Genomic DNA, 15180 nt, shown 5'->3' with positions numbered 1-15180 from the left:
TTAAGAAGCTCATGATCTCAAACAGTAATCTGTAAAGTCATACATAGCTTAGTACAGTCTAAAAAGACACACATTTGATATTTCCATGCTGAGGAATGATAATAACAAAGTCTTTATTTTCCCTTACTTGCCTGAGTAAGCCATTGTGTTTCTATAGAATAGAAATCTTTGTATGTACAGGAAAAATACTATAAATTGTTAGCACACAATAGTCTTAAATGAGCCAGGGTTTTTCAGGGAGCTTTTATTGGGGTTACACAGTTCAGTGCTGTGTATTCAGGACCGGTTTTATGATGACATCATGTGATTCCTTGAGAGAATGTGTAGTCAGAAAAACATCTTCCTAGTTACACATTTGATGATGAATTAATTTATGATTGTTATTTTCAAAACTGGTTACTGTGGCAAGATTACTCCCAGCACCCATATTCAGTTGTATGCCAGTGTATAGGAGTGCACCCACCAGTTAAGTTGGGAAGTAGGTTATTTAAGTTTTAAATTTGATACATTTATTTTAAAAATTAGCTAAAGTATCTATAGGTTTAACCTGATACCACTTGCATTTTTCAACATTATAGTGTTTATAAAGTTAGTATCATTGAGGTACTATCAATGAATTTAAAATTTTTTATTATTGTCATATATAGGTATTCAAAACTAGAGTTTCTGTTTGTTAAGAGAGCACTCTGTATAGCTTTGGCTAGTCTTGTACATATTATAAATGAAGAAGGAAGAGTTCCAAGTTCTACCACCTAGCTCCTATGCTTGGTTCTATTTTCCCGAGATGTTTTCACAGATGAAGCAATTTCCTAGTCGTAAGCACTTATTTTCTGTATAAACAGAGTGTAACCTAACTTCACAGAGAGACTTACCCATGGTCCTGCATTCTTTGGACAAAGACTGCTTCCTTGTGACTTTGAAATTAATGCTGTTTTTGTTATGCCCTCCTTCCTTATCTACTTTTTAATTGTCATCTCATACTATAACACTTGGCCTTTCTTTCTCCACTACAATTAAACTAAACATTTGAGAGCTAACATGACAGTGTCAGTGTCCTGCACCTACTGTAAACTATCTATTGTGGGTGAACAAACCTGGCATAATCAGCCAGTTTTAGAGATCTAAAACTGGCTGTCACTTCCCATTGTACTCTTACGTCAGCTGTTAGTAGCTGACTTGTTCTTGTTGTAAAAGGCTGTGGTCTTCTCATGAAATTTGGTCATTAGTGTATTGAGACAAGAACACACTAAGATTGCAATCTTGGTTTCCCAAGAAGGTCATCTACCCTAGATCTTTGATTGATTTGGTAAGAAGATTCGTTTCAGAGGATAAAAAATGAGGAAGAGCTAGTTTTTATTATGTGTGATTGTTGTTTTGTAAGGAAAACTTAGAGAGCTGTTTACAAAACATATTTATGTACTTACTTGATTTTCTAACTGACAAACTATCCGGAGATCATGCAAGATGAGTAAGTTCAGCATTTACACTTTAGTCAAGTCAACTGATCTCCATAAAGGCCATGTATTTGGCTTGAGCTGACATTTGTTTCAAGACTGAACATATCCCTAAAAAATCAAATGACTCATAGGTCAATCCTCTAGACATATCCTGGTTCCATAAAAAGTGTTTTTATCCAAAATACATGATATATTTCTTAAAGTATAAAGGTGAGTTATGTAAATGAATTGTGCTGGCTCATTTTATATCGGCTAGACACAAACTAAAGTCATTTTTAAAGAGAAACCTCAATTGACAAAATGCCCCCACCAGATGGGTCTGTGGGCAAGCCTGCGGTACATTTTCTTGAATCTCAAAGTAACATTTCTCTGTCACTGTCCCTTATCACCAGTATAAGAAGTAGTTTATTTAACAAACCTCACCAAGAGCCTACATTCGTTTGTCATTACTAAGACATTAATATTTTACATCTCCTCCTTTGGCCTTGAACATAATAAGTTGGTAATCATAAAAATAGCTACCAAAATAAAATAAAAAAACAAGCAGACAAATTGATACTTTAGAGAATCTGTTCAACTGTGGACTACAAAGGTGTATGAAAATATCAAAATGGAGTATCAAAATTTTTTTAGAAAATTTCAGTCGTATCTCTATTGTTTATTAGATTATTAGCTAACCAGACAGAATGTCCCTAGAAGTTCACTTTTCCATTAAACAGTTAAAGATGCTAAGACGGTTTTATTCATACTTCAGCATATCCACTGAGCTGTTTTTTTGGTTTTTGTTTTTTTAAGTTTTAATGCATTTCAGGGATGATGAATAAATCATAGGTAGTAGATGAGAGGATACCTGGCCCTAAACAGAAGAGTGTTTAAAAAATGGGAATATTCAAAAGATTTTTTTTTTTCGAAGATGAAGAATATTGGAGTAGGGAGGCGCGGGATGCAAGTCCAATCACTGGTTTATCTACTGAACTGATCAGAGTCAATCCTTAGGTGAAATGTTCCTTCTAGTAGAAGTGGATCTACAGAGTGAATAAATAGTTTTCTTATTGTAATTCAGTGCCATGGCAGTGTTGGAAAGTAAGGGTTGTTTATCTTTAAATGTAGTTCTCAAGGAATGTCTCTTTGCTGATAAGTTCTTCACTACCTATACAGGATCTCTTATTGTCAAATTTAAAAACAAAACAAAAAAAGAAAACTTGGTGCCCTCATGAAATGTCATACTAGTTGTAGTATAATTCTTTTAAAAGTCTAAAATATATTTTTCATTATTGATCCTAGGCACTCAATAAAGATCTTCACTGTCACCATTTACATCTCCAGAACAAAGAACTGAAAACACAAATGGCACACATGACAGCTCTAGCTTGTCTCCAGGAACAGCAGCACAAGCAAACTGAGGCGTAAGTACATCGAGTTAAACAGCCTACCAGTCTTAACATTGCAAACTGAAAGGATCTGGGGAACAGAAGTTTTAGCTCTCCAATGTCAGGGAATTGAATTTTATCTCATAAGGGCTTCATTAATTTGAATTGTTTGCCAGCATTAGAAAATACACAAAAAGAGAATATTAAAGACAATGTGAGGGATGTGGCTCTTTTCCTAGTAACCAATTCTTTTATAGTTCTTTACAGGTTTTCAGGTTTGCTTGTTTGTTTGTTTGTTTGTGTGTATGTTTTGTTTTGTTTTGTCATTAGCAATCCTAAGATAAGTTTTTTGGTGGCTCTGCCTACTTAACTTCCTGGCCTCTACATTCAAACCGCTGCCAGTGCTCTCGTCAAGTGTGATGTCCCTCACCTGCACCTACCCAATGTCCAGTCTTGGTCTAGGAGACAAACCTTGTGTGCCAGCCCATCCTGGGTTCATATGGGGCCTGCAACAAGCAAGAGTTTTGTTATAAAAATATTAGTGGGAAAAATTGTATAGCATACAACTCCAAACAAGAACTTTAGGGGGAAATTCCACGTGCTCATATCTCATTACTCTATTACTAGCTCTAAATGAGGGTCAGGTATCTCAAATACTTTATTTTCTTTTTTTATTAAGTAAATAATTTTCTTTGATAGTTTTACACAGGTACAAAGTACATACTGACCACTCCCACCACCACCACCCTTTCCCTGTCTACTCTCCTTCCCTGTAGGTCATCTTTTCACCTTCCTGTCTATTTGAGGGGTATTTGTTTGTTTCTTTCTTTCTTTGGTTTGGTTTGCTGTCCCATTGAGTTTAAGCACACCCATCTGTATGATCATCAATTTTGATCTACCCATTGAAATCTGCTGAGCTACACAACCCAAGACAATGCTTCCCTTCTCTCTGAATACTATCAATTGCCAGTAATTCGGCTGTAACTAGTAGGGCACCTTGAGGCCCTCTCCCATCCTCAATTGATTGTTGACAGCCATTCAGTGTTGCTCACCACGGTTGTAGATTCCTGATTGCAGTGGTTGTATCAAGTCCAGAAGAAGGTTTTTGCAGCACGTATCCCTGTTTTCCAACTCTACTTTGATTACATTCTTAAAGCTTTAGAAGAGGTGGTGTAAATGCCTTATTTAAGACTGAGCTCTTGGCCATCACCTTCTTAACATCTTTGACAGCTGTGTGTCTCCAAATTCACCATTGTTCACTGCAGAGACTTCTCTGAACTTGATAATATCTATGGGTATAAACATAGAAATTTGCAAGGCAGTGATGTGCAGACATTTTAGTCCAAAAAGAGTAAGTTCCACTCTTAGCCTATGTCTTCCCTAGCACAGGTTGATAGCCAGGCTTCAGTGCCAAGATAAATTCTGTCCCACGGAGTAGGCTTCAGATCTAGTCAGTTATTAACCCCACTTTTGCACAGGTGATGGTACACCTTGACCAGAAAACTGGTAGAGTTATATTTTGTTTTCTTTGCACTCCTGGGGTTCAAACCTGGTGTGATGGTTTGTATATTCTTGGACCAGGGAGTGGTACCATTTGGAGGTGTGGCCTTGTTGGAATAGGTGTGACCTGGTTGGAGTAGGTGTGTCACTGTGGGTGTGGGCATAAGATCCTCACCCTACTTGCCTGGAAGTCAGTCTTCCACTAGCAGCCTTTGGATGAAGATGTAGAACTCTCAGCTCTGCCTGTGCCATGCCTGCCTGGTTACTGCCATGCTCCCACCTTGATGATAATGGACTGAACCTCTAAACCTGTAAGCCCGCCCCAATTAAATGTTGTTGTTTTTTTTGTTGGTTTTTTTTTTTATAAGACTTGCCTTGGTCATGGTGTCTGTTCACAGCAGTAAAACCCTAAGACACCTGGATAAAACCATTTTTACCCAACTTTTCAAACTAAGTTAGAAACAAATTTAAATGAAATGGAGGAATTTCTGGATGCATATGAACTACCAAAATTAAACATAAATCAAGTAAATAATTTAAACAACAACATGAACCAACAAGAAAAAGTCTCTCAAATAAAAAAGTCCCAGGATCAGATAGATTTACTACTACAGAGTTGTATCAGACCTTTCAAGAACTAACACCAATACAATGCCTATTGTTCTTTAAGATGGAAATGGAAGGATTGCTTCCTAACTCCTTATGAAGCTAGTATTATCCTGACAACAAACACAAGATGAGCACACATTGCAAGCAGTTCCCTTGATGAATACAGATGCAAAAAGTTTTGGTATAATACTAACATGCTGAATTTAAAATCACACCAGAAAGATTAGTCATGATGAAGTTAGCTTCATTTCATAGAATTGGGGGTTCTGTAAATCAGTGAATGTAATGCATCACAAAAATAGAAACCACATGATTATCTCCATAGATGCAGAAAAGGCCTTTGCTAGAATCCTTCATCCATTCATGGCATAAGTCATGGAGAGACTGAAGATGAGCCCAGCACACCTCAGCAGAGTAAAGGATGTATGTATGTATGTGTGTATATACACATACATACACACATACATACATACATACATATATACATACATACATACATTGTGTGAAATGGGGGGAAGCATACAGCATTCTGTCTAAGAGCAGAGCAATAGGACAAAGGTGTCCATTCTTTGCACTTCTGCTAACTATAGTGCTTGAAGCCTGAACGAGGGCATTAAAACAGGAGAAAAAAAGGGATGAAAATAAGAAAAGTCAAAGTTTCCCTCTTTACAAATGATGTAAAGAGAACTGAGTGACTTTACCAAATCAGCTCTGATGATGTTGCAAATAGTGGGAAAGAAAATCAACACACAAATACAGCAGCCTTCCTGTAGTTCCAGTGACAGATGTACTGAACAAGAAGTCAGGATTCAAGTCAGTCTCATTCATAATAACCTTGAACAATAAACACTAGGAGTAAACAGAACCAACAAAATGAAAGACCTACTCAATGAAAAATTTAAAACACTAAAGAAAGACATTGACATCAGTAGAAAATAAAAAGATCTCCCTTGAAGGATTAGGAGATTCAATCTCATGAAAATGGCCATCCATCCTAATGGTGATCCCAAGGCCATTCTTCAGATTCCAAAAAACAGGTTTTCGTTTATTTATTGTTTTTTGTGTGTGGTGATGGTTGCTGTTGTTTGGTTGGTTCGTTTTTTGTTGTTGTTGTTTGTGGCGGTTTGGTTTTTGTTTTTTTGGGGAGAGTGTCCTAGCTATCCTAGAACCCGATTTGTTGACCACAAATATCTCACAAAGCTCTGCCTGCCTCTGCCTCCTGAGCACTGGGACCTAAGGGTGTGCACCACCCCTGCCCAGCCTGTTTCCATTCTTTGTGATGTTCTTATGTTCACTGCACTGCCCACTAACACTTTTCTTCTCAAATTCTTTCAGTTTATGATTTTCTTTAAAAGTGTGGTGTAGTTTCTTTTGTCATTTTTTATGAATCAATTAACAGCTTCCTAGGCATTACTTTAAGGTTCTATAAAATGAGATTCTTGTCTCTTCATGCTGCCATTCAAAAATGAAAAACCTGTACAATGAAATTTTTTAAACACTGAAGAAAGACATTGAGGAAGCACTAGAAAATAAAAAGATCTTCCTTCTTCTTGGAGTGGGAGGTATTAGTCCATCCTAATTAAAGGGGCCTCACACTCAACCTTGCGCTCACTGTGGATTTGCAGCTACAGCAGTTCCCCATCACGTGTTACTACTCAAGTCACTGGAGAGGCTTAGGCTTCCAGGTTTATTAAACCCCACTGTGTTCAGACACATAGATAAACGTGACATAAAATGTATTCCAACTAATTTCGAGAATCTGTGGACCAAAACCTTTCAAAAGCAGCATGGCGTTACGTAATGAGTAAACTTTGGATCCAGCCTTCAAGTCTGCTTTCTTTAACAATATATCCTTGTAGGAATTGTGTAAAATTGCAAAGCCTTAGATTTCTTATTCATAAAACTTTACTATCATACCTGGTGCCTGAGTTCTTAAAAACCAACCCCAGGTTTAATGAGTTACTGGTGTTTATGAGACTCATTTAGTTGTACTCAAAGCCTTGAGTTTAGCAAAAACAACACAAAAATAAAATCAGAAAAATGCAAAGGTGTAGGAGAGTCTGAAGAGTGAGCAAATAAAATTTTAGTAGCCTTCTTCAGGGCCAGGAATGTTGGGATTTGCCTTAACTCTAACATGGTGGTGGCAGAGGCATAAGGATTGCTGTAAATTTGAGACCCTCCTGGTCTATGTGAGAGTCCAGCTTTAGAAAAGAATCTTGTACAGTGAGGATATGCTTGATGGCAGCAAACAGTTGACAGCACCCATGATGGAGCACTTTGGAAACTGACTACTATCGAGGTTTCATTGGGGTCATCTCCTACACACCTGTCTGACAGATAACAATTTCAGGCTTTCTCAAGGAAGTAGGCAATCTAGATAATGTCTGTTGCTTAAATATACACTTTAAATATAGTGAAACACTCGTCACTTCCGATCATGAAATTATGGAAATACTCCAAACATCAAAAGTAGAGCGTTCATGGCACTTTCAGAACTAGTAATCTTACTCCCCAGAACAGCACAGTTGCCAAAAGCACAGAGATATGTAAATATATGCAGCTGTAGCTGTCCTCCCCTGCACAGATCCCCAGGCCCTTTTTCACACTCACTGTTAAAAATTGTTCCCTTTATATCTCTGTGTAGTTACTATACTATATTGTATATGCCATATACAAAAATGTCCACAATTGATATTGATGCAACTGTTGTATGTCTAACTTTATTGACTATGAAGAAGCCATGAGGTGAGTCGTAGAGGCTGAGGGCTTGGAAAATGAAAGTGTTCCAGCTGGGTAGATATTCCCAGGGTCACATAGAAACACCAGGACTACCTGTGGATCCTGGTTTTTCTAATTCCCATGCAAGACTCATTTTATTCTCTACTGAATATATTGAGTATATTCTGAGATGTTTGGGTTAAATTACATTTTTTACAATGCAAATTTGAATTGTGGAAAAACTAATATTAATATTTTTATGGGCATTAAGGGAGAAAGTGGACAGAGATAGTTTTTAGGAAAGGACAGTTCCGCCTCGCATAGATGTGGTGCAGACTTGGCAGGAGAATTTGCCAAGTAATGTTATATAGGAAATCATTTTAATGATACTGTAATACTTTGCCTATTATACCAAAGAACTATAGTAGTGTGTTTAAAACAGTGATCTTTTCCCCTTTCTTGTCATCTTGTTTGTAGAGTATTGAATGCTTTGCTTCCAGTACTAAGAAAACAGTATTGGAAATTGAAAGAAACTGGCCTGTCAAATCCTGCTTTTGATTCTGACTTCAAAGATATTGAACATTTAGTAGAGAGAAAAAAGGCAGTGGCTTGGGCTGACCAAACTAACGAACATTCAAACCGAAATGATCTTCAAGGGATTTCTCTTCTCATGACCTTCCCACAGCTTGAACCAATTCAGTCTATTCCTTGTTGTAAGTATTTTTATTTTATTCCATAAATGGAAGCTTGATTTCTAAGATTATTTATATTCCAATCTACAGAACAGTTGTTTTCTTTTTAATAGATTTGATTATTTGATTACCACTAACAAAGAATCTAGCTTCTAGGTAATTTTAATTAACAAGAATCTCCCAGGACCTACCAGCATGTGTATATTGATGTTCTGAATAACTAGAAGTTTCATTTACTTCCCATTCTTATTTAGATTTTAACTTCAATTAAGGGCTAAAGTTTGTAAAAATAATAGTATATTCTATACTATATAATAACTTAACCCTAAGATCAACTAACACTATTGAATTCACTGTTTCTGTTGACATTTGTTATCTCTCACCTTTCTACAAATTGTGAATAAGATATTTTCATTGCAAAGCTAACATATAACCTTGGTTTTACATAATACTTTTTACATAGAATAAAAAGTGGAATACCCTGTCTTTGAGATAGCTGATTGTACCAACTTAGTTATGTTTATGTATCCTCTCTGACTTGCACATTCTGTCTTCTCATGAGCTCTCTGGCTTTGTTTCACAAATAAGTTTTATTGGTTAAGCCTAGGTTTTGTGAGGTTTCACCTGAATATTAGCACATTTTGTTCTATAATTTTTATCAGTTACTTAGTTTATTGTAAACAGTTTAAGCCTACCTACATCAGGAATGTACCTCATTTAAGAACTTACAGAATAACTGTGCCGTGGGAATTAACCGGTATTCTGTTGAGTAGTATCAGGTTATATTTGTGTATGTTACGCAGAATTTGCACTGCTGTTACCAGATACCTAAGAATGGATTTATTTTGGTCAAAGATTGCAAAAAATCAGTCCATAACCCCATGGGCAGTACATACTATGAGGAGTCACATTATGGAAGAGTTGACAGAGAAGGAACAGAGAGTAAATGAGAGGCTGAAGGCCAGATAACCTTAAATTTCATGGTCCTACCTTTTCCGGTGATGCCCCACATCCCCCCACAATAGCACAAACAGTGGTTTAACACATGAGCCAGGGTGAGACGTTTTATATTCACACCATAGCAACATATATTTGCTTTTGTGCGTTCAGAGAAAATGATTTGCTAGATTAGAAAACCAAAATCCTTTTTCACTTTAAGTACTTTATTGACTATTTTGGCTCCCCAAAAGTAAGTTTCTGGTGTAGATACGTACAATATTAGATGCCTCAAAACTGAAACTGGAGAGCCCACGTGACAGTCAGAAATGTTGAATGTTGGATCATTTTGTATCTTCAAGATACATGTCTATAAAACATTACAAAATAAAAATGATAGTGGCTGAACAATGTGGCTTCTGGTGTTTAGGATAAAGAGTATTGTGCCTAGTGCTTAGGAGAGCATATGTTTAATTTCTTAGTAAACTAAAATAGTAACACATCCTAAAGAAATGTGTTACTATTTGGATTGCTAGTAGCATTGATACATCATCTGTTACATATCTTTGTATTTGAGTATTGTATTGGGTGGTTTTGTTCTTATTTCAGGTTTTTAGGGAAGTTTGGTTTTTAGACAGGAATTTAGTTGCCTGAAACTTGAAGCTGAGGCTGACCTCAAACCTGAAATCCTCCTGTCTCTGCACTCTGAGTGTTAGATTATAGATATATCCCACCATGCCCAATGATTTATCATTACTTTAATTATGCTGGGTTTTTACATGGACGTAGTTCAGTATTGGGAATTGTCTAGTGACCTCGCAGCCTGGAGCTCTTTATTACTCCTTATTCGCAGTGTTCCCAGTGTTGCTGAGTTTTCTCGACAACATCCTCTGGCAATGCTGTGATAGCTTTTCTTGGTTGTCAACTTTACACTTTAGAAGAGTTACTAACTACTGAAAAATGGCCTCTATCATATTGGCCAATGGACATGTCTTTGAGACATTTTCTTCCTTGCTAACTGGAGGAGGGCCTAGCCCACAGTAGGTTGTATAAGGAGTCTAGCTGAACAGAAGTGGGGAACAAGCCAGTAAGCAGTCTCCTTCCATGAGTTCTGCTTCAGTTCCTGCATCAAGGTTCCTGCCTTGAGCTCTTCTCCAGGTGTTGATAGATGATGGACTGTAAACTGTAGGCTAAAGTAAACCTTTTTCTCCCTAAATTGTTTTGGTCACATGTTTATAACAGGAATAGGAACCAGACTTCAATAAGCAGCAAGCAGCCTTAAAGAAAAATTAGCTGTAATTTTAGAAATCCTGAGTTTCCAACTTCCCCTTTCACCTGTGGCTCTCAACAGATTTGTTAACAATCCACCGCTTTCAAACTGATGTTTTTACATTGTACAGATTCTTTAGCTGTCTTCAGAAGAAAGATTTGTCTGCATTAGGTCCATCTATTTTACTAGCAGAAATTCTCTACTTATTTTTTTCAACTTGAAAACTGTTTGCATGCTCTTTCCCCATTCCAACTTCTGAGATCCTGTACACCTCACTACCCACACTTCTCCATGATTTTTCGGTCTGAATGAACTCAGTCTTGCATGGTCTCGGGGCCTAACTAGGATAGGTCCTTGTTAGTCTTGGATGGGAGCTCTCTTACATGTTTACATTAAGGTGACAAGAGTTGGGTACGTTATTTTTAAATCTCTCCATTTCATTCTTTACTCTCAAATAGGTCTGTGTACATATATTAGTCTTGGTTCTTTACTGAAGCATTATCATCATTAGAATTTACCTAGGTGAGATATCTGGAAAGCAACACTTTAAATATATTTTCATATTTCTTTACTTAAGCATTATCATCATTAGAATTTACCTAGGTGAGATATCTGGAAAGCAACACTTTAAATATATTTTCATATTTTTCAGTTGCTTCAATTCTAGTGAATTGAAGATATTGGGAAGGAAGTGGGGGGTTGGCACCAAGACAGAAAACCACCAACCACATGATATTGGATGTCTAGTGTGTGTGTGTGTGTGTGTGTGTGTATAATCATGTTATTAATCCATATCTCACATATAACATACTTGTACAGACTATGTCAACGTTAAAGTAAAATATTTGACTATTTTTCATGATTTTTTTAAAAGCAAAGGCGAAATAGTGTATTTTACAAACATGTATTTTCTTTTAGAAAAATATCAAGTAGGTTTAGTGTTCTTGTTTTTCTATTGGTCATTTTGAGTATTTAGTTAAACTGATTTCATACATTAACTAATTACATGTCTTCTTATTCCATGAGCTGTATATGTTTTATCCATATGTACAGTCTTAAAAGGATAGAAGGAAAAATGCCTGAGTTATTTATAAACACAGTTATTGACCTTAGATATATTGAATTATGTTCATGGAGAGGAACAAACAGTTTGGTTTATGTCTTATATATATTCATAAACATTATCAACTGGTTTTGTTCTTAAGTTTAAAAAATATTAAATGGTATTAAGCTTGACTTTTTTCAACTTGCTTAAGAACCTTTAAATCAGAGGCAATATTTTTATTTAAAGCATATTTTCAAAAGCTGATTAGATTAACCATAATAAATTTAACTTGTACTCTTATTAAACATTTAAAATAATAAATGTATGGAAAATAATATTTGACAAAGGAAGAATTTTGATTTATCCTGGTGTTTATGTCTAAAGAAAGAAAGCAGAGTCCCATCTGCTTTCTTCTACCTCTGCTTCTCCACTGGGTTATCCTTAAGTCAATCTTACATATGTATTGCTTCCTTTTATATCACTTGTCTCTAGAAAAAAATGTCTCTACACCTAGTGTTATTTAATATATTGTCACCGTTTACATTTCCCTGTCACAGAAATGACTTGTTTCTGCACTTTATTGAAGTAGACAATCAGGAGACGGCTTTATTTCATCACTGGTTAATCAACTTTGAATGCCTCTTGGCCCAGGGTCTCATTATGTAACCTAGAACTTGCTTTGTAGACCAAGCTAATTGAACTCACAGATATGGACTCTAGATCCCCTTCCAAGTGCTGAGATTAAATGTATCCAGCACCAGTTCCAGCTGTTACCTTTTAAAATCTGAGGTTCTGTTGCATTTTTGTATTTGGTAGTTGCTTATTGCCCACTGTCTAGTTAATGAACATTAGAACAATTTACATTTTTTGCTTCTTAGCATATGTGCCTTATTCCATTTCTTTTAAGAGTCTCTTTTCTGTGAATTGGCTAATCATTTTAGTACTTTTCTAGTATAATTACCTTTTGCCAAATATTGTTTGTTTACAGACACCTAACTCTGAGAACATTTATTTGTTCATTCTTTAATACTGAGTTACTAAATGTAAAGTACTTAGGAAATGCACACAGGCATACACACAGGCACATGGCAACAACTAGATTCATTGAGGAAATTAATTAAAAAGAAAATAGTGGCAGTATATAGGAGGAAGGAAAGGGGGAAATTGTCTAAAAAAAATACAGCACTGCAAAACAAGCCTCTACATAATTGGACTCATCCTCTAATAAGGAAGAAAACATGAGTCACTTAAACAGAGATTAGGAGTAGATTTCAGGTAATGTGCTGTTGTTGGGTTTTTTTTTTCTTTTTTTTTTTTAACATAGTAAGGTAGTTTTCACTAATAACCTTGAAGGATCTTTCAAGTATAGCCAGAGTATCTGTCTAGACTTCTTTTCGAGTAGGGAAATTAGTCTTACTAAATCGTGACATGGGGATTTGTCTAACTTGTTCCAAGAAAGTCAAAACTGTAACAAAGGAAAGGAAATCATTAGAATCAGAGTTAAAGAGAAGGCACAGCACATGGGATTATTATTAGGAATTACACACTTACTTTGAATGATACATGCATGTTGAGCGTGATCTTAGCATAGATGTGAGTTTGGCTGAGTAGTAAAATTTGACAGTGTTGAGATCATATTATGGTACAGAAAGGTTGTAGCATTAGGAGAGTGTTATAATAGCAAGTAAGGATGGAGTTGCCTCAGACAAGAATTAGAATTGCTGAGAGAATAGTATGAATCATAACATTTTTGAGATTGGTGTCTAAAAGGATGGGTTCAGATTAAAAAGGTTGGAAGAGACTTCACATAGAATGGTTTTTCAGAGTCAAAGTAGTTTATGTATAGTTTAGTTAGGGCCTTGTTAAATTTGCCTTAAGATATATCCAAAGTGGAGATGTCATTGTGGGCATTTAAAACTCTGCAGTTCAGGAGAGATGAACTATAGCTTTGATGATTGGAAACATTATGTAATATCTAACAGTGTAGGATGGGATGAGAAGGGCAGGGATATTCCTTCCTTCAGTTCATCCCCTGCCTTCACTGGACTTCAGCCCTGAACTTTTTCTCAGTGCTTTTAGAATCATTTCCCATCCACAAATTGCACATTTTTCCTTTCCATCCTCTCCTAATTTATTTTAATATAATAATCTAATACATTGTTTTTTTCCCATCCAAGTACTAGCCAGGCCGACCCTGCTTATCTTCAGAGATCAGGCATGTTTAGGGTGGTATGGCCATAGACAATACATTGTTTTCTTTTTTTTTTTTCTTTTTTTTTTTATTAGGTATTTTCTTCATTTACATTTCCAATGTTATCCCAAAAGTCCCCCATGCCCTTCTCCCCCACTCCCCTCCATCACCCCCCCCCCACTCCCACTTCTTGGCCCTGGCGTTCCCCTGTACTTAGGCATATAAAGTTTGCAAGACCAATGGGCCTCTCTTTCCACTAAGAAGCTAGTTGTTCTCTGTGTGTTTGTTTTGTACCTTTGTTTTACATGCAGTAAGTAGGCATGTGGGATTCTTTTTATGAAATCTCTACTCGTCAGAGCTGCTAACTTTCTGTTGTTTTGTTTTTATCTATAGTAATGCTACTTTTTCTTCATCATCCTTTGTTTTAAACGGCTTTTGTAGTTACATCTGAAAGTTAAACTCTAAAATTGATGGGTGCATGCCTTTATTCCCAGCGAGAGTTGGGAGAGCAGAGGCAGGCAGTTCTGTGAGTTCAAGACCAACCTAGTCTCTACAGTGAGTTCCAGGACAACCTGGGCTCCACAGAGAAACCCCACCTCGAAGAAAGAAAAAAAATGATGAATTGTGTCTTTGCTCTTATTCACTACCAGATTTCTATGGTTAGTGCATGTTTATATATTGGTTATTCGTCTAAGCTTAAGCATTTTCTTTATGTATCTCCTTTACATTTTTTTCTTTGTTCTTTAAGACACAGTCTCACTGATTTTATAGGTTTTGATGGCCTTGGACTCAAAGACCCACTAGCCTCATCCTCTTGAATGCTGTCATTTAGGACCTGCACTATCATGCATAGCTAGCCCTAAATATTTTATATTTTTATTGTACATTACTTCTTATTCAGAAAAAAATAATTTATTTTAAAAGTCAGTAGTATGCCTATGTCAAAACTTTAAACTTTAGGGCCAAATATTTATTTGAGTTTAAATCTTTATACTGTATGTCTGTAGAGTAAAATATGCACCTATTTTGGGTCTGAAAAACAGAAAGCTCAGTTAGAGTACTGCGGGTACTGATGGGCAAGGTTTATTTATGGAATTGATAAAATTGTGACATTAAATGAAAAGCCAAGACTTCTGTATTACCCATCTGGAAACTCACAGTAATATTTCCGTCTCTAACCTTTCTTTCTGATTTGTTTTCTTATCCCTCATGTCTGTGGTTTGATTTTAAAGCACAATAAAGGGAGAAATACCAATAGAAGAGAGTCTCCAACAATGCAGATGCTTGTACTGAGTGCAGCGTGTACTGAGTGCAGTGTGCTACTTTCAGTCTACATCTCCCCTAAAATTGTGTGCCTACAAGGAAGTGTGTAAAAAGTACAATATCTTTATA

General features: G+C 36.3%; 1 protein-coding gene across 1 annotated transcript in view; it reads left to right on the top strand.

Annotated features, from left to right (window-relative positions):
• Kif18a (kinesin family member 18A) overlaps positions 1 to 15180 on the top strand; it is a 58148-nt gene that overhangs the window by 25883 nt on the left and 17085 nt on the right. The window contains exons 12-13 of the mRNA XM_021153104.3: positions 2742 to 2863; positions 8132 to 8367. Coding sequence (XP_021008763.1) covers positions 2742 to 2863; positions 8132 to 8367 — 358 coding nt within the window. The remainder of the gene's footprint in view (positions 1 to 2741; positions 2864 to 8131; positions 8368 to 15180) is intronic.

The sequence above is a fragment of the Mus caroli genome, unplaced genomic scaffold (genome assembly GCF_978045245.1).
Source record: "Mus caroli unplaced genomic scaffold, Mus_caroli_1 scaffold_2, whole genome shotgun sequence".
In the NCBI taxonomy this organism is placed as follows: Eukaryota; Metazoa; Chordata; class Mammalia; order Rodentia; family Muridae; genus Mus; species Mus caroli.
The sequence above is the reverse complement of the archived record's forward strand: the minus strand, read 5'-3'. Positions and strand labels throughout refer to the sequence as shown.